This window comes from Salvelinus sp. IW2-2015, linkage group LG9, assembly GCF_002910315.2.
Source record: "Salvelinus sp. IW2-2015 linkage group LG9, ASM291031v2, whole genome shotgun sequence".
NCBI lineage: Eukaryota > Metazoa > Chordata > Actinopteri > Salmoniformes > Salmonidae > Salvelinus > Salvelinus sp. IW2-2015.
In genome coordinates, this window is record NC_036849.1 from 17630334 (window position 1) to 17655955 (window position 25622).

The 25622-nt window shown below is 41.8% G+C and overlaps 1 protein-coding gene across 1 annotated transcript in view; it reads left to right on the top strand.

Annotated features, from left to right (window-relative positions):
• Positions 1-25622, top strand: part of ttll5 (tubulin tyrosine ligase-like family, member 5) — a 98965-nt gene that overhangs the window by 40025 nt on the left and 33318 nt on the right. The window contains 1 exon segment of the mRNA XM_023994567.2: positions 20738-20889. Coding sequence (XP_023850335.2) covers positions 20738-20889 — 152 coding nt within the window.

The following is a 25622-nucleotide window of genomic DNA, read 5'->3' on the forward strand; positions in this document are numbered from 1 at the left end:
TTAATGGTTTGCACTTAAAGGGTCTGAATATACTTGGCCTTTCTCTCAACTCAGATTAGAAGTCATTAAATCACTTATAATAGAGTGTTCTGTATAGAGAAGCAACACCATGTTCCTCCCACCCTTTGTCATAGTGGTGTTAGTGTGGGCAGGGTGGTAGCCTAATGGTTAAGAGGTTGGGCCAGTAACTGAAAGGTTGCTGGTTTGTTCCACTGATTGAACTTTGAAGATTCAGCAATTACTCCTTTTCACATGCCAGGCCTCATCTTTTGGGAATAACCTTAACTAGTTTCACAATGTAATAATTTTGAATGGGGTAAATGTAAGTATTTCTTATCATGTGTAATCAAATAAATATGTGCTGGATTGTCAGTCCTCCCTCTATGTAACTTGTACCTTGAGGGCGTGAAACATGATTACACTTTCATAACATTCTGTTTTAGACAGGTCCATGTACACCCCGACATGATTCAACATGATATAGTATTTAAGAAATTACAATTTGGTTTGGAGACGTGTGTTCTTTACTTCCATTGTGGTGAAACGTGATAATATTAATGTCATATCTCTTATGTTTCGGGTATATCAAACATATCCACCCAAAACTGAATTGTAAATTAAAGTAATTTCCTCCCTCTCCCAGTCCCACCCAGGAGAGCAGCAGCAGACACACGTCAAGTGTAATCCTAGTTGGATGCAGTAATGATAGGAATGTACATATGAAGGTAGCCTGGAGTTGAGAAACACCTTAGTCCTGATGAACAACATGGGGAGTTCCTTTTGGGGAACTGTAAGTTACTCACGGTTGATTGTGAAATGTTGGAATTTCCGATTTCATGGATTCAAACTTACATTCAAATGTAATTATGGATTTACTGAAGATAACTGGCATCCCAGCACTTCTAGGTCAGCATGGTTGAAGAACCTTCACCATTGAGCTCTGTTGACAGTGTATTATAGATTCCTTCCAAATCCTTGAGGAATGAAAATAAACTCTGTATTGGGCCCTGAAAAGCTCCCCGACCTGGCTGTGTTCTGTCAGCTCTTGCATTAATTTAAACACCTGTCGTTTAGGAATGTTTGACATTTCCCTTTCTCTGGCATGACTACTAGCCAAACAATTCGTTCACCTGCCCAGAACTTGGCTTTTAAAGCGCAGAGAAAATAAACAGCCCTCCCAGCTAACAATTCTAGGGAGAGAGAACCTTCTTTTTGTAATGTTCCCCTAATGTTTGAGTTTCCAGTTCCTTTAGTTAGGGGAACATTCTATTATGTTAGCAAAAACCTTCTGAGAACCTTTTTTTTTGCGTATTCTGGTGTTAAATTTGAGAGGACATTCCCTTAAGTTCTGTTTAATATTATCTAGGACATGGTTACAATGTTCTCAGAATATACAACATTAATGTTCGAGCTGAGATTGACTTCAAAGTGTATTCACCCTTTTGCTTACAGCTATCAAGTTGTTTCAGATTTACACAAATGCCTAGGGAAGAAGGGGTTAGGGTTTGTTCTGGACAGGGCTTAACTATACTGTCCCAATTTTTTTATTTTTTTATTTCACCTTTATTTAACCAGGTAGGCTAGTTGAGAACAAGTTCTCATTTGCAACTGCGACCTGGCCAAGATAAAGCATAGCAGTGTGAACAGACAACACAGAGTTACACATGGAGTAAACAATAAACAAGTCAATACATGGTAGAAAAAAAGAGAATCTATATACAATGTGTGCAAAAGGCATGAGGTAGGCAATAAATCGATATTACAATTTAGCAGATTAACACTGGAGTGATAAATCATCAGATGATCATGTGCAAGAAGAGATACTGGTGTGCAAAGAGCAGAAAAGTAAATAAATAAAAGCAGTATGGGGGTGAGGTAGGTAAATTGGGTGGGTAGTTTACAGATGGACTATGTACAGCTGCAGCGATCGGTTAGCTGCTCGGATAGCAGATTTTTAAAGTTGTTGAGGGAGATAAAAGTCTCCAACTTCAGAGATTTTGCAATTCGTTCCAGTCGCAGGCAGCAGAGAACTGGAAGGAAAGGCGTCCAATGAGGTTTTAGCTTTAGGTGAGGATCAGTAGATACACCTGCTGGAGCGCGTGCTGCGGGTGGGTTAGCCGTCGTGACCAGTGAACTGAGATAAGGCGGCACTTTACCTAGCATAGCCTTGTAGATGACCTGGAGCCAGTGGTCTGACGCACGACATGTAGCGAGGCCAGCCGACTAGGGCATACAGGTCGCAGTGGTGGTCGTATAATGCTTTAGTAACAAAACGAATGGCACTGTGATAAACTGCATCCAGTTTGCTGAGTAGAGTGTTGGAAGCTATTTTGTAGATGACACGCCGAAGTCGAGGATCGGTAGGATAGTCAGTTTAATAGGGTAAGTTTGGCGGCGTGAGTGAAGGAGGCTTTGTTGCGGAATAGAAAGCCGATTCTTGATTTGATTTTGGATTGGAGATGTTTGATATGAGTCTGGAGAGAGAGTTTGCAGTCTAGCCAGACACCTAGGTACTTATAGATGTCCACATATTCTAGGTCGGAACCGTCCAGGTGGTGATGCTAGTCGGGCGTGCGGGTGCAGGCAGCGAACGGTTGAAAAGCATTCATTGGTTTTACTAGCGTTTAAGAGCAGTTGGAGGCCACGGAAGGAGTGTTGATGGCATTGAAGCTCGTTTAGAGGTTAGATAGCACAGTGTCCAAGGAAGGCCGGAAGTATATAGAATGGTGTCGTCTGCGTAGAGGTGGATCAGGGAATCGCCCGCAGCAAGAGCAACATCATTGATGTATACAGAGAAAAGAGTCGGCCCGAGAATTGAACCCTGTGGTACCCCCATAGAGACTGCCAGAGACCGGACAACATGCCTCCGATTTGACACACTGAACTCTGTCTGCAAAGTAGTTGGTGAACCAGGCAAGCAGTCATTAGAAAAACCGAGGCTACTGAGTCTGCCGATAAGAATATGGTGATTGACAGAGTCGAAAGCCTTGGCCAGGTCGATGAAGACGGCTGCACAGTAATGTCTTTTATCGATGGCGGTTATGATATCGTTTAGTACCCTTGAGCGTGGCTGAGGTGCACCCGTGACCGGCTCGGAACCGGATTGCACAGCGGAGAAGGTACGGTGGGATTCGAGATGGTCAGTGATCTGTTTGTTGACTTGGCTTTCGAAGACCTTAGATAGGCAGGGCAGGATGGGATATAGGTCTGTAACAGTTTGGTCCAGGGTGTCTCCCCCTTTGAAGAGGGGGATGACCGCGGCAGCTTTCAATCCTTGGGGATCTCAGATGATACGAAGGAGAGGTTGAACAGGCTGGTAATAGGGGTGGACAATGGCGGCGGACAGTTTCAGAAATAGGGGGTCCAGATGTCAAGCCCAGCTGATTTGTATGGTCCAGGTTTTCCACCTCTTTCAGAACATCTGCTATCTGGATTTGGGTAAAGGAGAAGCTGGGGAGGCTTGGCGAGAGTGCAGCGGGGGCGGGGCTGTTGGCCAAGGTTGGAGTCGCCAGGAGGAAGGCATGGCCAGCCATTGAGAAATGCTTGTTAAGTCTTCGATTATCACGGATTTATCGGTGGTGACGTGTTACCTAGCCTCAGTGCAGTGGGCAGCTGGGAGGAGGTGCTCTTGTTCTCCATGGACTTTACAGTATCCCAGAACTTTTTGGAGTTAGAGCTACAGGATGCGAATTCTGCTGAAAAAGCTGGCCTTTGCTTTCCTGACTGACTGCGTGTATTGGTCCTGACTTCCTAACAGTTGCATATCGCGGGGCTCTTCGATGCTATTGCAGTTCGCCACAGGATGTTTTTGTGCTGGTCGAGGGCAGTCAGGTCTGGTGGAACCAAGGGCTATATCTGTTCTTGGTTCTGCATTTTTTGAACGGAGCATGCTTGTCTAATATGGTGAGAAGTAACATTTAAAGAATGACCAGGCATCCTCAACTGACGGGATGAGGTCAATATCCTTCCATACCCGGCCAGGTCGATTAAGGCCTGCTCGCAGAAGTGTTTAGGGAGCGTTTGACAGTGATGAGGGGTGGTCGTTTGACCGCGGACCCGTGGCGGATACAGGCAATGAGGCAGTGATCGCTGAATCTTGATTGAAGACAGCAGAGGTGTATTTGGAGGGCAGGTTGGTCAGGATAATGTCTATTAGGGTGCCCATGTTTACGGATTTAGGGTTGTACCTGGTGGTTCCTTGATGATTTGTGTAGATGAGGGCATCAAGCTGTATTGTAGGACTGCCGGGTGTTAAGCATATCCCAGTTTAGGTCACCTACGAACAAACTCTGAAGCTAGATGGGGAGCGATCAATTCACAGATGGTGTCCAGGCACAGCTGGGAGCTGAGGGGTCGGTAGCAGGCGCAACAGTGAGAGACTTATTTCTGGAGAGTTAATTTTTAAATTAGAAGTTCGAACTGTTTGGGCATAGACCTGAAAGTATGACAGAACTTTGCAGGCTATCTCTGCAGTAGATTGCAACTCCTCCCCCTTTGGCAGTTCTATCTTGACGGAAAGTGTTATAGTTGGGTATGGAAATCTCAGAATTTTTGGTGGCCTTCCTAAGCCAGGATTCGACACGCAAGGACATCAGGATTGGCAGAGTGTGCTAAAGCGGTGAGTAAGGCAAACTTAGGGAGGAGGCTTCTGATGTTGACATGCATGAGGCCAAGGCTTTTTCGATCACAGAAGTCAACAAATGGGTGACTGGGGACATGCAGGGCCTGGGTTTACCTCCACATCACCCGAGGAACAGAGGAGTAGTAGGATGAGGGTGCGGCTAAGGCTATCAAAACTGGTCGCCTAGAGCGTTGGGGACAAAGAATAAAAGAGCAGATTTATGGGCGTGGTAGAATAGATTCTGGGCATAATGTGCAGACGGGTATGGAGGGGCGCGGGTACAGCGAGGCAAGCCCAGGCACTGGGTGATGATAAGAGAGTTGTATCTCTGGACATGCTGGTCTCAATGGGTGAGGTCACCGCATGTGTGGGGGGTGGACAAAGGGGGTATCAGAGGTACGGAGAGTGGAACTACAGGGTCCATTGCAAACCAAAACAATGATAATGAAAACTAGCCTGAACAACAGTATGCAAGGCATATTGATATTTGAGAGAGACATACAATAAGGCATAAAGTATTGCAGGTCTTGATTGAGAGGCTAGCTAAAAAACAGGTAAGATAACAGCAGCAATAACAGGGTGCTAGTCTAACACAGCAACAACAGGTAAAAATGGCGACGACTAGGCAGAGAGGGTCGGATTAACTACACACAGTCCTGAGTTAAAGCACAGAGCCGACAGATAAAACACAAATAACTGAATGGAGTACCGTGAATTAATGGACAGTCAAGCATGCATCAGCTATGTAGCCAAGTGATCATAGTGTCCAGGGGCAGCCGTGGAGGAGCAGGGAGGCCTCCACTAAGCTAGCACGCGGCGTTTAAAGTTAGTAGCCCGGGGGTGGTCTGCTCAGACGGAGGGGGTCTGCTCAGACGTGGTCGTGTCGACAGAGAATCCAGAGAATCCAAGCGAATGGCGAAAGAGAGGTTGAGAATTGTAGAATTGTGTTTGCTAACTGGTGCTAGCTTCGTGGCAGTGGCGCTAACTGCGCTAGCTGCAAGCTAGCTGTGAGGATCAGAAGTAGTGGCTCAGGGATTACGGCAGGAATCCGCTGTGTGTCGAGAGACAGTCCGATGCTGGTAAATTGGTGAGTAATATCCAGGCTAATAACAGGGCTGGTGTCTGTGCAGAAGTAAAGCTACTAGCAGCGGCAAAAAAATGGCTAAATTAGCTTGTAGCTGATTTAGACCAGTTGTGATGGATTGGCAGGCTCTGTGTCGGCAAAAAAAGGTCCAGTCCAATTGGCAAAAGAGGTATTGTAGCCCAAGAATTCGCTGGTAGACCTCTTCGGCTAGCCGGCAGATGGGCCTAGCTCGAGGCTAGCTCAAGGCTAACTGGTGCTTGCTTCGGGACAGAGGTGTTAGCCAGTAGTAGCCACTCGGTTGCAGCTAGCTAGCTGTGATAATACGGTGTAATTGTCCAGAGCTTGCGTCAGGAATCCGGGTGAATTGGTAGAGAAAAAGCAGTCCTATATGCTCTGGGTTGATATCGCGCTTGCAGACTGGCAGGTATTGGCCCGGTATTGAAGCTGGCTGTGTCCGAGTTAAGGGCGAAGACCGCAGCAGTGGCTAACTGACTACTAGCTAGTAGCTAGTTATCTGGCTAGCTTCTGATTGGGGTTACGGTTCTAAAGTATAAAAAAAATAGCAGGTCCGTACCACATTGGGTGAGGCGGAATGTAGGAATGTATATTCAGTTCCTAGATGGAAAGTGAAATTAAAATATATACGAAATGTATACGAAAAATACGAATACTATTTACACGGGACAGACAGGACAAAGACACATCCGACTGCTACGCCATCTTGGATTCTAATAAGCACATGCCCTAGAGATATCCCTTATTGGGACACTGGTTAGGCTGTTTGTCATTGGTGATGTTGGTCTGGGTTCGAAACCCGCTAGGGGAGTCACCCTACTCACATTCTTGCAATATATGCTAATGTCATCATTTGGCAACAGTTACAACACACCTATCTGATCTAATTAAAATGAGTTTCTCATTGGAAGATGGGTTTCAGTAGAATTCTAGATAGAGAGTTCTCAGATGCTCAGCTATCCTCAATCTACACACGATACCCCATAATGACAAAGCAAGTTTTAGCAAATGTATAAAACCCCCCCCGGAAATATCACATTTACATAAGTATTCAGACCCTTTGCTCAGTGCTTTGTTGAAGCACCTTTGGCAGCAATTACAGCCTCAAGTCTTCTTGGGTATGACGCTACAAGCTTGGCACACCAGTATTTGGGGAGTTTCTCCCATTCTTCTCTGCAAATCCTCTCAAGCTCTGTCAGGTTGGATGGGGTGCATTGCTGCACAGCTATTTTCAGGTCTCTCCTGAGACGTTCAAGTCCAGGCTCTGGCTGGGCCACTCAAAGACATTCAGAAACTTGTCCCGAAGCCACTCCTGCGTTGTCTTGGCTGTGTGCTTCGGGTCGTTGTTCTGTTGGAAGGTGAAACTTCACCCCACTCTGAGGTCCTGAGCACTCTGGAGCAGGTTTTCATCAAGGATCTCTCTGTACTTTGCTCCGTTCATCCTTCCCTCGATCCTGACTAGTCTACCAGTCCCTGCTGCTGAAAAACAGCCCCACAGCAGGATGGTGCCAGAGTTCCATTTAGGTTTCATCAGACCAGAGAATCTTGTTTCTCATAGTCCGCGAGTCCTTTTAGGTGCCTTTTGGCAAACTCCAAGCAGGCTGTCATGTGCATTTTTACTGAGGAGTGGCGTCCGTCTGGCCAGTCTACCATAAAGGCCGGATTGGTGGAGTGCTGCAGAGATGGTTGTTCTTCTGGAAGGTTCTTTTAACTCTAGAGCTCTGTCAGTGACTATCGGGTTCTTGGTCACCTCCTTGACCAAGGCTCTTCTCCGCCGATTCTCAGTTTGGCTTGGCGGCCAGCTCGAGGAAGAGTCTTGGTGGTTCCAAACTTCTTCCATTTATGTAGGATGGAATGTGTGTTCGTGGGGACCTTCAATGCTGCAGACATTTTTTGGTACCCTTCCCAGATCTGTGCCTCGACACAATCCTGTCTTGGAGCTTTACAGACGATTCCTTTGACCTCATGGCATGATTTTTGCTCTGACATGCACTGTCAACTGTGGGACCTTTTTATATAGACTGGTGTGTGTGCCTTTCCAAATCATGTCCAATCAATTGAATTTACCACAGGTGGACTCCAATCAAGGATGATCAATGGAAATAGGATGCACCTGAGCTCAAATTAGAGTCTCATAGCAAAGGGTCTGAATACTTTTGTAAATAAGGTATTTCTGTTTTTTATTTGTAGTAAATGTGCCAACATTTCTCAACCTGTTTTCACTTTGTGTGTGTGTGCGTGTGTATTGATGAGGAAAAACATTTATTTAATTTAGAGTAAGGTTGTAACGTAACAAAATATGGAAAACGTCAAGGGGTCTGAATACTTTCCGAATGCACTGTATAGCCATGTTTTTATTCATTATTCACTATCACTATTTTTTTAAATTAATCTTTAATTCTGCATTGTTGGAAAAGGACCTGTAAGTAAGCGCGTGACGCCTAATTCTTTTGATTTGAAGCTCTACGGACAATTCTTTCGACCTCATGGCTTGGTTTTTGCTCTGACATGCACTGTCAACTGTTGGACCTTTATATAGTCAGGTGTGTGCCTTTCCAAATTCTGTCCAATGAATTGAATTTACCACAGGTGGACTCCAAACAGGATGCACCTGAGTTCAATTTCGAGTCTCATAGCAAACGGTCTGAATACTTATGTATTTTTGATCATTATGGGATATTGTGTGTAGATTGATGAGGAACATTTTAGAATGAGGCTGTAATGTAACAAAATGTGGAAAAAGGAAGGGGTCTGAATACTAGTGTATATTGCTAAACATGTGAGAGTATAGTATCCATTTTTGTGAACGGGGTGGTGTACCTAATAAACTATCCAGTGAGTGTATAGTGCTAAGAATGTGACCGTAGGGTGACTCCTCAAGCGTGTCTTGAACCCAGGCCACCAGCACCAATAACAAATGGCCTAACCACTGTCCCAATAAGGGGTGTCTCTGGGGCATATGCTTATTGGGCCAGTATTTAGTATTTATTAGGATTCCCAATTAACTTCTGCCGAGGCAGCAGCTACTCATCCTGGGGTCCAAACAGGAAACGACACAACAAATAAAATACATAATTTACATAAATATAAATAGCACTACATTTACATTACTTTACAATTTAGCCATTCAGCAGACGCTCCCATCCAGAGCGACCCACAGAGGGGATTTATCTTAAGATAGCCAAGCTGAGACAACCATATATCACAGTCGTATCCCAAGCACGTATCACATACAAAATGCATAAAAATGTCTGTCTCTCCACAGTCCCAGAGTAAGGTGTTCTTTTTATCAGATTTTTGACTCTGTTTTTATTGCTAGCTTGAGTTACATGGGGTGGCAAATAGTTCCATTTATATAGCTCTATTTAATACTGTGTGTTTCCCAGCCTCTGTTCTGGACCTAGGGACTGTGAAGAGACATCTGTTTGCATGTCTTGTGTGAAACAGACCGTTGGGTACCTTCTACACACCACACAAAAAACAATAGTGATGCAGTCAATCGATCCTCAATTTTGAGGCAGGAGAGATTGACACGGATTTCATTGACAGTCGCCCTACATGTAACTCTAAGTGCAATATGTGCTGCTCTGTTTTGGACCAACTGCAATTTGCCTGTTTTTTTTGTTTTTTTGCCGCACCTGACCACACAACTGGACAGTAGTCCAGGTGCAACAAAACTAGGGCCTGTAGGACATCTCTGGTTGACTGAGATATCAAGAAAGCAGAGCAACGCCTTATCATGGACGGTTACCCATTCTAAAACTGACTGGAATTCTATGTTAAGGGTGTCAGTTATTTATTTTACTGTTGCAGCCAACGTTTATGCTGTTGAGTTGTCAGTGTACATGCACACACAGGATTTATTCAAGGTCAGTTTAAGGTCATTATTAAACACAGAAAACAATAATGTTCCAAGCTGGCTGCCCTGCGGTACACCACATTCAACCGAATTTGCATTAGAGAGGCTTCCATTAAATATAACCTTCGTATTGTGGGTGTTTCAGGAATAAGGTGTACATTTGACCACCATTATCTAGGATGTGACAATGGTAAATAAATCTCTCAATTTTTGCTCATTATTTTGCGCGGTCTTGCAGGCCTTCTCATGCAGCTGCAACTGCAGTAACATTTGTAAATAATGACCCATCTTGAGTTGGGCTCTGGGATGGTGCAATTGTTGAGAAAGTGAGCTTATGGTTGTGTGGGGGTAAGGGCTGAGTGTGTGTGTGCGTGAGGTAAATGGGTGTTAATCACCCACAGACTTGTACGAAGCGAAAAGTAAAAGATGTAGAGGGGGGAATATAGAAGGATGATCAACAGCTATATATAATACAAAAAAGAGGTGAGGGCAATGGAAATGCATATGGCAACTGATCTACTACAATCCGGTAAATGGCACTGTATGCTTTTTCAAGATGGTTCCCAGTCGGTTCAGGGCTATGGGATACAGGGGGTCGAGGGTGGTCTGCCGGGCATTGGGATGACAACCCAACCGGGTTGAGGGCTTTTAGCGCGTGGAATAGTAGGGACCAATTGGAGGTTTACTTAGTAGAAATGCAAATATCATGGTACAACTATATAAGACACTCAATCATTATGTTACTTTTAATAGTACGTTTACAAAAATAATTCTGATTAAAAGAATGAAAGGTGTGTCTCATTATGGTAAGTGGTGAAATAAGTATAGCCAGTTACAATTGTAATGCTTAGCAGATAATAAGAAAAGACGATCAGTATTAACCTGGCTAAAAGAGAAGGATATAAATCTATTGTTTACAGGAAACCCATTCAAACAGTTTTAGATGAAGTTGTGGTAAAAAGAAACTGGGGGGCAAAATAATTTCTCCTGGGGCAAAGAAATTCAAAAGGGGTGGATGGTCTTAATTAACAATAATTTTGATCCAAATGTGCAAATTGTCCAAACAGATCCTCAAGGTAGATGGTTATTTTAAATTGTTATTGGACAATAAACAAATATGGCTTGTCAACCTATACGGTCCGAATAATGATGAGATCCAAGCTTCTTGAAAATATATATAAGAATTTATCAACTCTACAAGTCAAACACTAGACTCTATTATTAAGTGGGAGATTTTAATACGGTCTAAAATACCTCTATAGACCGGAAAGGAAATCACACTACAAACTATCACCCTCAGGCACTTAAGGAATCATGAATGTCATGGATAAATTGGAATTAGTGGATATATGGAGACTTAAATACCCTGATTTAGTGAGATCATACATGGCGGAGGCTGAATCAAGCTAGTCGTCTTGACTACTTTTCTATACCATTCTCTCTGGCACCAAAAGTTTAAAAAGTGTTGATAGGGGATAGAATGCGGTCGGATCATCACATAATTGGCATATATATTTCTCTTACAGAATTTCACGTGGCGAGGATATTGGAAATTTAATCAAAGTCTAATGAGATGATAAATTGTTTAGAACTAGGACAGAAGACTTTATAACTGACTTTTTCAGACATAACATAGGTACAGGCAAGATCCCCTTATTGTATGGGACACTTAAGTGTGCCTTTAGAGGCCAGGCAATTCAGTACTCATCTATAAAACAAAAGCAATTTAGATCAAAAGAGCCATATTAACAAAGGAAATTGAAGGACTAACAGTACAGTTATGATAGCATATAAAACGGTACCACAGAGGCACAGAATAAGTTAGAGGAAAAACAAAAGAAATGGAGGAACTTTATTCAAGAAAGATCCAGTGTAATATATATAAAAATAAAGCGAACTGGATGGAATATGGGGAAAAAATGCACCAAATTCTTTTTCAATCTTCAATATAGAAATGCTACCAAAAAAAAAATGTATTAAACTTGTTACAATGATGGAGTCACGCATGATTCACCAAAATATATTTTGAAAGAGGAAGTAAAGTATTTAAGAATATGTTTTCGTTTCAGGCTCCTCCATCTCACTAACTGAAAACTAATTGTATGGATTTTTTTCCTATTAATAATGTAAAATTAACATCTGTACAGAAGACTCATGGTGAAGGCACAATTACAGAGGAAGGAAACTGCTTGATCAATTGGGCCTTAAAGATGGGAAAACTCCAGGGCTGGATGGCAATACCAGTGGAAAGTATACAAAACTTTTTTTGATATACTCAAAGGACATTATTAGCTTGTTTTTAACCACTCCTATATAAATGGTAGATTATCAGACACGCAACAAGAAGGTCCTGAATATCGTTATTACTAGAAAACAGGAACTCAGAGTGGATACATAATTAAGATGCAGCTCCAATTAATAAAATATGCGGAGACTACCTTTACACATTCACAGTTGTTGTGCATCAAAAGAGTCGCTAGCATATATGCTCATTGAGCAGCTAGATAATAAAAAAAGTTCTTGCACAGATCATTATTCATCCAACTAATTCAGTAACAGGGTTTTTACATGGAGACGATACATTGGAAGATAATATAAGGCAGTACTGGAAACAATAGAAAAACAGCTTGATTCCAAGGCTGAGCATGCCCACCATGCGTGATACACCTCAATCATTATATCACCGAATTGTGCATATATGGAAGAGGACCTTCCATTTGAAATATACTGACCAATCCATCATTGTGGTGTTTCGAGGATAAGGAATAGACAATTTGATCACGCCAATAATCTAGATGTGACAAAGCATGTAAGATAAATCTCTCAATTTATGCACTCATGTATTTTGCGGGTCTGAGTTCTGTGCAGAGTTCTTGCATACTTGCAGCACTGCAACTGATAACAATTTGGCGCTAAATAATGACCATGTATGATTAGGGCTCCGATCGGCGACTGGGTGAATTGTGTGCAAGAAAGGGTGATGAGCATAATGAGTTGATGTGGGGCGGTAAGGGAGCGAGTGTGGTGGTAGTAGATGTTGTAGTGTAATCCACGACTGTTGCTGAAAGAAAAGAGGTTAATAGAGAGTGAATAGGAGGAGTATCCACAGCATAGTAGATAAATGAAAAAGGCTGAGCAAATGATAATGCAAAAAGATAATGAGGGGCTAAGGGCACTATCACTAGGCAGAATCGAGGTATAAAGTATGGCTACAACCAAAAAAATTATGCTATGTTGTCTAGTAAAAGGCTTTGATTTGCTGGTTCCCAAAGTCGGACTTCACGAGCACATAGGCAGACAAACAGGGGGTCAGAGGGAGTGGATCTGACCGGGCATTGGGATGACAACCCAACCGGGTGAGGCTTTTAGGCGGGCATAGTAGGGACCAATTGGAGGTTTACTTAGTAGAAATGCAAATATCATGGTACAACTATATAGCCACTCAATCATTATGTTACTTTTTAATAGTACGTTTACAAAAATATATTCTGATTAAAAGAATGAAAGGTGTGTCCATTATGGTAAGTGTGAAATAAGTATAGCCAGTTACAATTGTAATGGCTTAGCAGATAATAAGAAAAGACGATCAGTATTTACCTGGCTAAAAGAGAAGGATATAATATCTATTGTTTACAGGAAACCCATTCAACAGTTAGATGAAGTTTGTGGAAAAAGACTGGGGGGCAAAATATATTTCTCCCATGGGCAAAGAAATTCAAAAGGGGTGATGGTCTAATTAACAATAATTTTGATCCAAATGTGCAAATTGTCCAAACAGATCCTCAAGGTAGATGGATATTTAAATAGTATTGGACAATAAAACAAATATGGCTTGTCAACCTATACGGTCCGAATAATGATGATCCAAGCTTCTTTGAAAAATATATAAGAATTTATCAACTCACAAGCAACACTAGACTCTATTATATAGTGGGAGATTTTAATACGGTCTTAAATACCTCTATAGACCGAAAAAAAAAAAAAAATCCTAGCAAATGCTTGGCGCATAGAATAAAAAAAGTTTTGTCAGATATTATTCATCCTAATCAGACAGGTTTTTTACCATGGACGATACATTGGAGATAATATAAGGCAAGTACTGGAAACAATAGAACACTATGAAATATCGGGGACACCAGGCCTGGTTTTCATAGCTGATTTTGAAAAGCTTTTGATAAAGTACGACTGGAGTTTATATATAAATGCCTAGAAATTTCAATTTTGGGGAATCTCTTATAAAATGGGTTAAAATTATGTATAGTAACCCTAGGTGTAAATAGTAAATAATGGCTACATCTCAGAAAGTTTTAAACTATCTAGAGGAGTAAAACAAGGTTGTCCACTATCGCGATATTCATTTTATATTGCCTACGAAATGTTAGCTGTTAAAATTAGATCAAACATTAATATTAAGGATTAGAAATCCGTGCTTAAAAACTAAGGTGTCATTGTACGCTGATGATTCCATGTTTTCTTTTAAAACCACAACTAGAGTCCCTCCAGGGCCTCATAGAGGATCTAGATACCTTTGCTATCTCTCTGGATTAAAACCAAATTATGATAAATGTACCATATTACGTATTGGATCACTAAAAAATACACATTTTATATGCCATGTAGTTTACCAATTAAATGGTCTGACGGAGATGTGGACATACTCGGTATAAAAACCCAAAAGAAAGAAATGATCTCGCTCCAATAAATTTTTATAGAAGGTTAGCAAAAATAGATAAGATCTGCTACCATGGAAAGGAAAATACCTGTCTATTTGTGGAAAAATCACCTGATTAATCTTTAGTCATATCACAGTTTACCTATTGCTTATGGTTTTGCCTACACCTAGTGACCTGCTTTTTAAATTATATGAACAATAAATATTCCTATTTATTTGGAACGGCAAGCCAGATAAAATTAAAAGGGCCTATTATATAAACGAATATGAATTCGGAGGGCAGAAATTATTAAATATTAAAGCATTAGACCTCTCACTAAAGGCATCAGTCATACAAAAGTTATACTTAAATCCAAACTGGTTCTCTAGTAAATTGGTACGAATGTCTCATCCTATATTCAAGAAGGGCCTTTTCCCCTTTATTCAGATTACACCTGCTCACTTTCGGTTGTTGAAAAGGAAATAATTCCAAAAATTCCTTATTTTTAAACAAGCCTTAGAAAGTTGGTTGCTATTCAGTTAAATCCACCTGAAAGGACGGAACAAATAGTACAACAAATATTTGGTTAAATTCAAATATAGTAATTGATAAAAAAAACGTATTATTGAAGAAATGTTTAAAAAAGGTATAATTTTTTGGAATGATGTCATAAATAGGACTGGTGGTATAATGTCACACATGCAGCTAACACAGACAATGGAAATGCCTGCTCTACCCAAAATTACAACCAATTAATTGCAGCATTACCACAAAAATGGAAGAGGCAAGTAGAAGGGGAAAAAGTAAGGAACTTGTATGTCGGCCCTGTATTAAAGAACATAATGGTTAAAGAAAAGTGTGATAAATAAAAATATATACCAATTTCATTTAAGGACCAAAAAACTGACAGCTGTGCCATATAAATTGCAAAATAGTTGGGAAGAGATTTTCGATGTACCCATTCCATGGCACATGGTTTAATAATATACGACAAACAACGCCGGATTCAAAACTTCGAATTTTCAATTTAAATTACTGTACAAAATCTTGCAACTAATAGAATGTTATATATATGGGATACAATTTCCCAGTCTCGCAGATTCGGTTGTGAGGAGGCAGAGTCATTAGATTATTTATTTTGGTATTGTCCATATGTAGCTCGTTTTTGGTCACAGGTCCAGGAATGGCTGAAGAATTGCAACATTTGCCTAAAACTAACGCTACAGATAGCAATACTGGGGGATTTGAAAAGCCATAGTCAATCAATCAATAATATAAATAATTATTTAGCAAAAATGTTTATTTTTAATTTACAATCTATAGAAGCTATAGACATAGGAAGGTTCAAGTCTTTTGTGAAGCATCACAGCACAGTTGAAAAATATATGGCAAATAAAAATCCGAAATGGATGATGTTGGAAGATAGATGGGAGGGGTTGAGTGGAACTGAAGGGTGGGACTAATAACAAGATAAACAATGTAGGGCATACGGGATCTGTGAAATGTGTATAGGTGCGGAGCTTTTGTGAAATAYCACAGTTACAAGTGGAAATAAAATTGGATGGACAACAGAAATAGAGGAAGGACTAAGAACAAATAAGAGAGAACTATTGTAAAGTGGACTGTGTCTGTAAGATTCAATTAAGATAAGATGTATAAATTGAAGGTAAAAGCAGAAGTGTTTATTAGTTTACTCCAATTGGGGATCGGTGGTAGGGTGCGGGGAATAATAATAAAGGTATATTCTTTAAAAAAGTATGTATGTCTATATAGGTACTGTATGTGTATGTATATATGTGTATATGTATGCATGCGTGTATGGATATATATATTTACCCAAAAAAAGATGGGGGATTGGAAATGATGCAGACAATTACATTGGAAGCAACATTCTTTCCGCAAGATTAAGCTGATCCAACCCCCCCAAAAAAAAAAATATATATATATATATATATATATATAACCTTCAGGGTTCTATTGGCATAGCCGCAGGAAGTAGGGGTGCTGAGTTGCTGCTGAACCCCTCTACAATTTTTTTAAAATTGTTTTCTCACAAAAGCAATGGTTCTTTACTTGTCCTGTATTAGTGGACCGATATGGTCTACTGTTGCACAGACAAAAACAATATTTTTTTTAAAGATCGCTGTACCATGAACCAAGAGGTTGTGAGTTCAAATTACAAGTGAAGACATGTTGAATAACAATTACTGTATACATGAACATGCACAATGTAATCATGTGTGTCAAATATGTAAGTTGAAAAGTGCAATAACCTGCCCAGGGACTGCAGTTGAAAATTAGCCGGCTGGTTAAAACCGGCACTTTTACTGAAACGTTGATTAATGTGCACTGTCCCTGTAAAACAAAAATTAACTCAAAACACTATGTTAAAAGCACTGTGTGAGTATTCCCTAACCTTGCCAACAAAGAGCTATGAATAGCACCATTTTGGGGGGGGGGGCACATATGTTTTTCTAACGTTCCCATGAAACATGTCTAAAATATTCATATATTTTGTTCTGAGAACATGACAACCATGTTCTGTGTATGTTTTGTGGGACGGTGATGGAATAACCCTCAGAAAACTGGACAAAGAGCTATGAATGGTACCATTTTTGGGGTGGGAGGTGGGGGGCACAAATGTTCTTGCAACGTTCCCATGAAACATGTCTAGAACATTAATATCTTAAGTTCTGAGAACATGGTAACCCCATTCTGGGTAAGTTTTATTTGACATTTTAAACTGGTTGTTTGGATCCTGGATGCTGATTGGATGAGCAGCGTTCCAAGCCGTGCTTTATTGGCCTCTGCTATCGCGTCGGGCCGAACAATGCCATTTACCTGTGACTGCATTCATGATGCAACACTGCCTCTTGTGCCGTATTGCTTAATTAAGGGAATGGTCTCTTGGAAACATTCCTTGCACATCATGGGAACATTTACGGGAACATCCCTATGAACACAATAATTAATGGCCTAATGAGCAGTGTTGTAAAGGACTTAAGTAAAAATACGTTAAAGTACTACTTAATTTGTTTTTTGGGGTATCTGTACTTAACTTTACTATTGATATTTATGGAACTTTTACTTCACTACATTCCTAAAGAAAATAATGTACTTTTTACTCAATACATTTTCCCTGACACCCAAAAGTACTACATTTTGACAGGAACATGGTCCAATTCACACACTTGGTCATCTCTACTGTCTCTGATCTGGCGGACTCACTAAACACAAATGCTTTATTTTAAAATTATGTCGGAGTGTTGGAGTGTGGCCCTGGTTATCCGTACATTTTAAAAACAAGAAAATTGTGCTGTCTGGTTTGCTTAATATAAGGAATTTTAAATTACTTTAGATACTTAAGTACATTTTAGCAATTCAATTTACTTTTGATACTTAAGTATATTTAAAACCAAATACTTTTACTCAAGTAGTATTTTACTGGGTGACTTTCACTTTTACTTGAGTCATTTTCTATTAAGGTGTCTTTTTACTTTAACTCAAGTATGACAATTGAGTACTTTTTGCACCACTGCTAATGTCTTATTAATAACCTCTTGGAAATAGGGGGCGCTGTTTTCACTTTGGGGAAAAATCGTGCCCAAATTAAACGGCCTCGTACTCTGTTCTAGATCATACAATATGCATATTATTATTACTATTGGATAGAAAACACTCTGAAGTTTCTAAAACTGTTTGKATTATATCTGTGAGTAAAACAGAACTCATTTGGCAGCAAACTTGGTCCCGTGTGGCTCAGTTGGTAGAGCATGGCGCTTGCAACGCCAGGGTTGTGGGTTCATTCCCCACGGGGGGACCAGGATGAATATGTATGAACTTTCCAATTTGTAAGTCGCTCTGGATAAGAGCGTCTGCTAAATGACTTAAATGTAAATGTAAACTTCCAAACAGGAAGTGAAAATTCTGAAAGTGGGGCTCTGTGTCAGGGCTTGCCTATTCAATTGCCTTATATTTATGGATCTGTATGCACTTCATACGCCTTCCACTAGATGTCAACAGACAGTAGAATGTTGAAWGTTGAATGGGGTGTCTAGCTTGATGTGAGACCGAATGAGAGCTTTTGGAGTGACAGGTCCGCCCTATTGGCAGTATTCAGCTGCGCACCAGGGAACCCCACATTGTCTTCTGAAATGCGTTAGGTATACACGACGAAATGCTCCGGCTCGGACTTTATTGGATACATATGAGAAAAACATCATAAAGATGGATTTTCAACCGAGTTTGACCAGTTTATTCGACGTTTATTGTGAATTTTGGAATTTTTCGTTCCATGCGCCACGAGTTCTTGGACATGTGCGCTCCACAATGCTAGCCAAAGTTGCTAATTCGACAGAGAAATGGACATTCTAAAACAAAACAACGATTTATTATGGAACTAGGACTCCTTGCACTACATTCTGATGGAAGATCATCAAAGGTAAGAGAATATTTATGATGTTATTTTGTATTTTTGTGGTATATGTTGGCTCCAACAAGGCGGAGAATTGCTGGGCGCTGTCTCACAATATTGCATGCTGTATTTTGTACTAAAGTTTTTTTTTTAAATCTAACAGCGGTTGCATTAAGAACCAATGTATCTTTCATTTGCTGTACAACATGTATTTTTTAGTAAAGTTTATGATGAGTTTTTTGGTTAGATTACGTGACTGTCCAAAATTTCTCCGGACAATTTGGTGCATTATGGCGTCGTATTCACAATGTAAAACCAGGATTTGTAGCTATAAATATGCACATTTTCGAACAAAACATAAATGTATTGTATAACATGATGTTATAAGACTGTCATCTGATGAAGTTGTTCAAAGGTTAGTGATTCATTTTATCTCTATTTGTGGGTTTTGTGAAAGCTATGTTAGCGGTGAAAAAATTTCGTTGTGTGTTTGGCTATTGTGGTGAGCTAATATAAATATATATTGTGTTTTCGCTGTAAAACATTTTAAAAATGTGGAAATGATGGCTGGATTCACAAGATGTTTCTTTCATTTGCTGTATTGGACTTGTGATTTCATGAAATTATATTATATGATATCCCTGTGGCGCTAGGCTAGGCTATGCTAGTCAGCTTTTTTGATGAGGATGATCCCGGATCCGGGAGGGGGGGTCCGTAGAGTTAAGGGACCGTTCTCTAAAATTGTGGGAACATTTGTTAGCTGGGCTGTCATTTCTAAAAAGAACTGTAAACAAAAGTACGTTTTCCCGCTTTGCAGAATTAAATAATCATGCATGAGAATATATTTTTTATCAACTGTCACTTTTTTTAATTTTTTAATTTTTTAAATATTATTATTATTATTTTATTTTTTTACCACCTTTTCTCCCCAATTTTGTGGTATCCAATTGTTAGTAATTACTATCTTGTCTCATCGCTACATCTCCCGTACGGGCTCGGGAGAGACGAAGGTCGAAAGCCATGCGTCCTCCGAAACACAACCCAACCAAGCCGCACTGCTTCTTAACACAGCGCGCCTCCAACCCGGGAAGCCAGCCGCACCAATGTGTCGGAGGAAACACCATGCACCTGGCTACCTTGGTTAGCGCGCACTGCGCCCGGCCCACCACAGGAGTCGCTGGTGCCCGATGAGACAAGAATATCCCTACCGGCCAAACCCTCCCTAACCCGGACGACGCTAGGCCAATTGTGCGTCGTCCCACGGACCTCCCGGTCGCGGCCGGCTGCGACAGAGCCTGGGCGCGAACCCAGAGTCTCTGGTGGCACAGCTAGCGCTGCGATGCAGTGCCCTAGACCACTGCGCCACCCGCCACTCACTCTTAACTGAACTCATCAGGAAACAGATTCTACATTTTAATTTGTGATTTTCTCCTGTCTTTTTCCCCCCAGTCCACTGCTTTTAATGAGCCTCTCTGTTTGGTTCTGCACATTTCCAACCAAACTCCCAGGGCAATATAGACCGTACAGTATGTAGGGAGAGTGCAGCAGCCCCATGCAGTCAGATGATGCTGTAGCATGTACTGTAGTAATGGGGAGGGATACTGTAGCACCTCACTGCTAATTGTGCTGTTATGGTGGTAAACTGATTTGGCTGGTGAGTAATGAGAGTCCCTCAGGGAGGTGGGGAGTTACGGGGAGGGGGGACCACCTGGCTGCGGAGGGGAGACTGGAGACTAGCTCCGAGATGCACTGTGTACATTTCACACAGCTGGGGAGGGAGAGAAATGAGACTGCTGCTGCAGCACACAGGGCGGCCGCCAGTCCAATAAGAAGAAATCGAAAGCCCTGGTGTCTGCAGTACCATAGTGGGAAGACAAGTAACTCAAGCAGATTATACTTGTTTAATATCACTATTTGCTTGCTTCCTCAATAAGACCATGTATTGACAGTTCAGGTTTAACCATTTTTCTCTGCAGAGATGATTGCAGACATTTTTCACCATAAATTCTCACGATTTAGCAGTTAGCGTGCCAATGATGAACACAGTTGCGTTTCTGATGCATTGTCGTTGTGTTTTCTCTTGCCCCTGCAGTTGACCAACCTGAACCTGACTAACAGGGTGCTGAGCAGAGGGGCCATCACCCTGGCCCCAGCAGTGCGGCATGGTCATGGGACTGGAGCTGTGACCCAGCGGCCTGTCAGGGCTGTCCACTCTGACACAGGGCCCATCCACAGCACTACTGGGTGAGTCAAACATATACACCCCAACAGACACCTTACTTAAGAGTTGCACGATGCTCACATGCAACAACGTAATGCATTTATACTGACCCACGTGCAGGAAATTCCCTTGACCATCACTTATGTCCATTGGTTCATTGCGCTACTCTGTTCATGTACTGATAACGACTGTTTATGAGATGGAGTCAAGGGTCTGTTTGGAATGAGATGATTAATTATATACAGTACCACTGATACTACATTGGTTGTACAATGAGAAATTATGTGGGATTAAATGCAGTCTTGAATCAAGAAAGGTGGGGTGACTGTCTGCAATACCCCTTGATTTCCCCTCGATTGTCACCAGTATACCATCCATTTGTCCATTTGTCATGCACTACACCTCAGTTCCCTTATAAGACCTCTCGTGTTGCTTTGGGCAAAATATTACCATTGTGCTTCACCAGTGGTATTTGCCCTCCCCAAAGGCTGTGGAGAGGGAATGGTGCGTTGCAATCTCAACGAGGTTCACTGCCAAAGTAAACAGCAATTCCTCTCCTCAGAGAGACTGGAGTCTGAGATGCTGGGCAGTTGTATACAGTCATTCAGAGCAGCAGGTTGAGTGTGGCGCTGGGGCAGTGGAGGCTTCATAAAGCATAATCAGAACTGTTTTTACAGACCTCCTCCTGTGGTCTAGTCTGTGCTGCATCCACTATACTACATAGTCGCTCTGATGGTCTAAGGTAACTTGTATTACCAACTTTTGGAGCATTAGAAATGGTGTGCTCTCCTTTTCTCTACCAGTTTAAGCCCTTATAGTGATGGATGTTGCAACCCCTCCGGGACTTGGAACATCTCTGATCAGTGGCTTGAACAGTAATTTTGATTAAATGCATCACTGCCATGAATATAATGCACAGGTCTTGCACATTTCTTTTTAACCCCACGTGCCACCTGTTTTTACAGAGGCGGCTTGGATCCCATTCGTCATTTTGGAGAGGACTCTCCAAGTGTGTATCTTGAGTGTGCATTTCAAAGGTCTATCCTTAATGCGGATGCCTTTCTCTTGGTCTCCCTTCTAAAGCTTGCCGGTGAGAGGTTCACACGAGCTGTGCTCAATCTCATGAGAGGCTTTTAGTGGGACTATGCTAAGAGCCTCATTCACATCGGGGCAAATTAAAATTTGGAGGATTTTCTGTATAATCAACATTGGACAATTTTATAGGTGCTTTAGTTTGTGGTAGCCTATTTGGTCACAGTCAATAAAACCTCAAGCCAGGTTTAATGGTCTCTGAAGAATCTTTAAATTGAAGACTGAGTTTTTGGAAAAGTATTTTCAACTTCTGGGCTTAATGGGGTATTTCAATGTAGGCCTTTGACTAACAAAATGCTTATTTTGAAGCGTTTTAATTGTGCTTTGTGAGGCTAGCTGTGGAGTTTGCTGATAGCTGCCTGGAGTGTGTGAAGCATGCTGGCAGCCTAATACATTGCATTGGATAAGTGGGGGCAGAGTCAACAGTAAGCCTGCCACATAGCCAGTCTGCTCCAACTCTCTTCTCTGCAACCATGCTCTCTCCCTCACATGGGCCACTGCAGAGAGGGATAGGGGAAGAGAGGAGTGAGCACATGGACACTGTGAATATGTGTGCCAGACTGAGTCATGTGAGTTAAGGGGGGGTTCAACCTCTGCTGGATGCTGCTTCTGGAAGAGGTGGGCGAGCAAGGTTTAAGCATACATGGTTGCTCTCTCTATTTTTACAGTGATATGTGAGTGACAATGTCTCAGACAGTTTGGCCCTGATCTCCCGTTCTCTGTTTTTCCAGTCCAGCCCTTCCTTATGTATGGAACTGTGTGGGAATTCCTGGAATGTCTGGCCTTTTCCCTTTTTAAAATGTTTTTATTTCCACAAATGGAGGAAGATACGTTTAATAGAATGTATCATCTCAAAGAGTAGTTGTATGGAGGGAGACAGACGTTAACTTTTACATTTCACATTTTAAATGTAGCCTAATTGTTATGACCTTGATGGATTATCCTCCTTTCTATTGTAAGTCCAAAACAGAAGATGGCGCCGTACTGTATTGCAGCCATTTTGCAAGCTCCAACTCAACTTTTCTATTTTGTAATCTTTTAGCGTTTATTTTTACTTAATTTCCACAAAATCTATCTGCTATCATTTCTTATAACAGACAAACTTTTGAACATCAGATCTGCAGTTACTTGCCTCAATTCTGGCTTCAACTTCGACTCATCTGCCCTGGGCTCTTTCTGTAACTGACCCAATTTTCGGGGTAACCAAGAGGAAATGCCGGCGTTAGAGACAAGAATGGGGGAGTCCAGGCGAGATTAAGGCGAGGGGAAAACCAGCCACCTCTTCCCTTTATTCTATTGGCCAATGCCATCCTATAATTAAATGGTTGACCTCTGTTTGCGGATTTGCTACCAATGGGACTCTCGTAACTGCAATATTCACAGCTTTTCTGAAACATGGCTTTAGACAAGATACTACCCATGGCTATCCAATTCGATAGATTCTCCATTCACAGAGCGGACAGAACAGTAGAGTCAGGGAAATTGAAGGGGAGGGTTTTGCCTCTTCATCAAAAACAAATGGTGTGTTAACTCGAGCACAGTGGAAGTCTTGACCCATTGTTCACCCGTCTTGGAATACCTGATGGTCAAATGCTGACCCTTCTACATCCTGAGGGAGTTTTCAGCTGTTATTGCAACTGTTGTATACATTACACTCAGGATACGAAAAATAACAAGTTGGCACTGTACGAGGCTATAAACAAGCAGGAAAACTTGCACCCAGAGGCTGCTTTTCTTGTTGCCGGCGATTTTTAATTCCACATCATTGAGAAACTTTTTTTTATTTTACCTTTATTTAACTAGGCAAGTCAGTTAACAACAAATTCTTATTTAAAATGACGGCCTAGGAACAGTGGGTTAACTGACTTGTTCAGGAGCAGAACGATAGATTTTTACCTTGTCAGCTCGGGGATTCGATCTAGCAACCTTTCAGTTACTGGCCCAATGCTCTAACCACAAGGCTACCTGCCACCACATGATGTCAAACTTCCATCAACACGTCTCCGTCGCCATAAAGTCCCAGACCACTGTTACTCTACCCACAAGCAAGCATACAAGGCCCTCCCTCGTCCCCATTTGGCAAATCAGATCATGACTCTACTCCTGCTTCCGGTTTACAAGCGGAGGCTCAAACAGGAAGTACCGGTGACTCTTCCCGGTTGAGAAATGGTCATCAGAATCAGAGTTTATGCTACAGGACTGCTTTGCTAGTGCTAATTGAAATATGTTCAGACACTCCGCCAATAACATCGAGTTAACCACCTCTGTCACTGGCTTCATTAGGAAATACATCTGCGACATTGTCCCCACAGTTTTTTTATTTGTAATTTTTATTTAACCTTTTATTTAGCCAGGTAGGCAAGTTGAGAACAAGTTCTCATTTACAACTGCGACCTGGCCAAGAATAAAGCAAAGCAGTTCGACACATATAACAACACAAAGTTACACATGGAATAAACAAAACATACAGTCAATAATACAGTTGAAGAAAATCTATATACAGTGTGTGCAAGGGAGGTAAGGCAATAAATAGCTCATGGTGGCCAAGTAATTACAATATACCAAATAGACACTAGAGTGATTGATGTGCAGAAGATTAATGTGCAAGTAGAGTTACAGGGGTGCAAAGGAGCAAGATAAATAAATAAATAAATAAATACAGTATGGTGATGAGGTAGTTGGATGGGCTATTTACAGATGGGCTATGTACAGGTGCAGTGAGCTGTTCAGACAGCTGGTGATTAAAGCTAGTGAGGGAGGTAAAAGTCTCCAGCTTGAGTGATTTTTGCAATTCATTCCGGTCATTGGCAGCAGAGGACTGGAAGGAAAGGTGGCCAAAGGAGGAATTGGCTTTGGGGGTGACTAGAGAGATATACCTGCTGGAGCGCGTGCTACGGGTCGGTGCTGCTATGGTGACCAGTGAGCTGAGAAGGCGGGGCCTATCAGAGACTTGTAGATGACCTGAAGCCAGTGGGTTTGGCGACGAGTATGAAGCAAGGGGCAGCCAACGAGAGCGTACAGGTCACAGTGGTGGGTAGTATATGGGGCTTTGGTGACAAAACAGATGGCACTGTGATAGACTGCATCCAATTTGTTGAGTAGAGTGTTGGGGGCTATTTTGTAAATGACATCGTCGAGGATTGGTAGGATGGTCAGTTTTACGAGGGTATGTTTGGCAGCATGAGTGAAGGATGCTTTGTGAAGGATGCTTAACCACAGTGAAGGTTAACACAGAGGTTTGCGCTAAACTAAAGGACAGGGCTACCGCACACACAGCTATCAAATACAACCTTGAGGTTACAGCTGAGGACAAGTACAAGAAGTCCCACTACGACCTCCGCACGGTCATCAAACGAGCAAAAGGACAATATAGGAATAAGGTGGAATCATATTACCAGCTCCGCCGCCCCCGCCGCATGTGGCAGGATCTACAGTCCATCACAGATTACAAAGGAAGACCAAGTCATGATCTGCCTAACGTTTCCTCTCTACCAGACAAACTCGATGCATTTAATACAGGCTTCAACAACACCGTGACGTGCGTGAGGGCCCTCACTGACCCAGTGAACTGGGTGATCTCGCTCTCTGAGGCCGAAGTGACTAAGGTCTTTAATCAGATCAACACTCGCTGGGCCGGACGGTATTCCAGGGTGCGTTCTCAGAG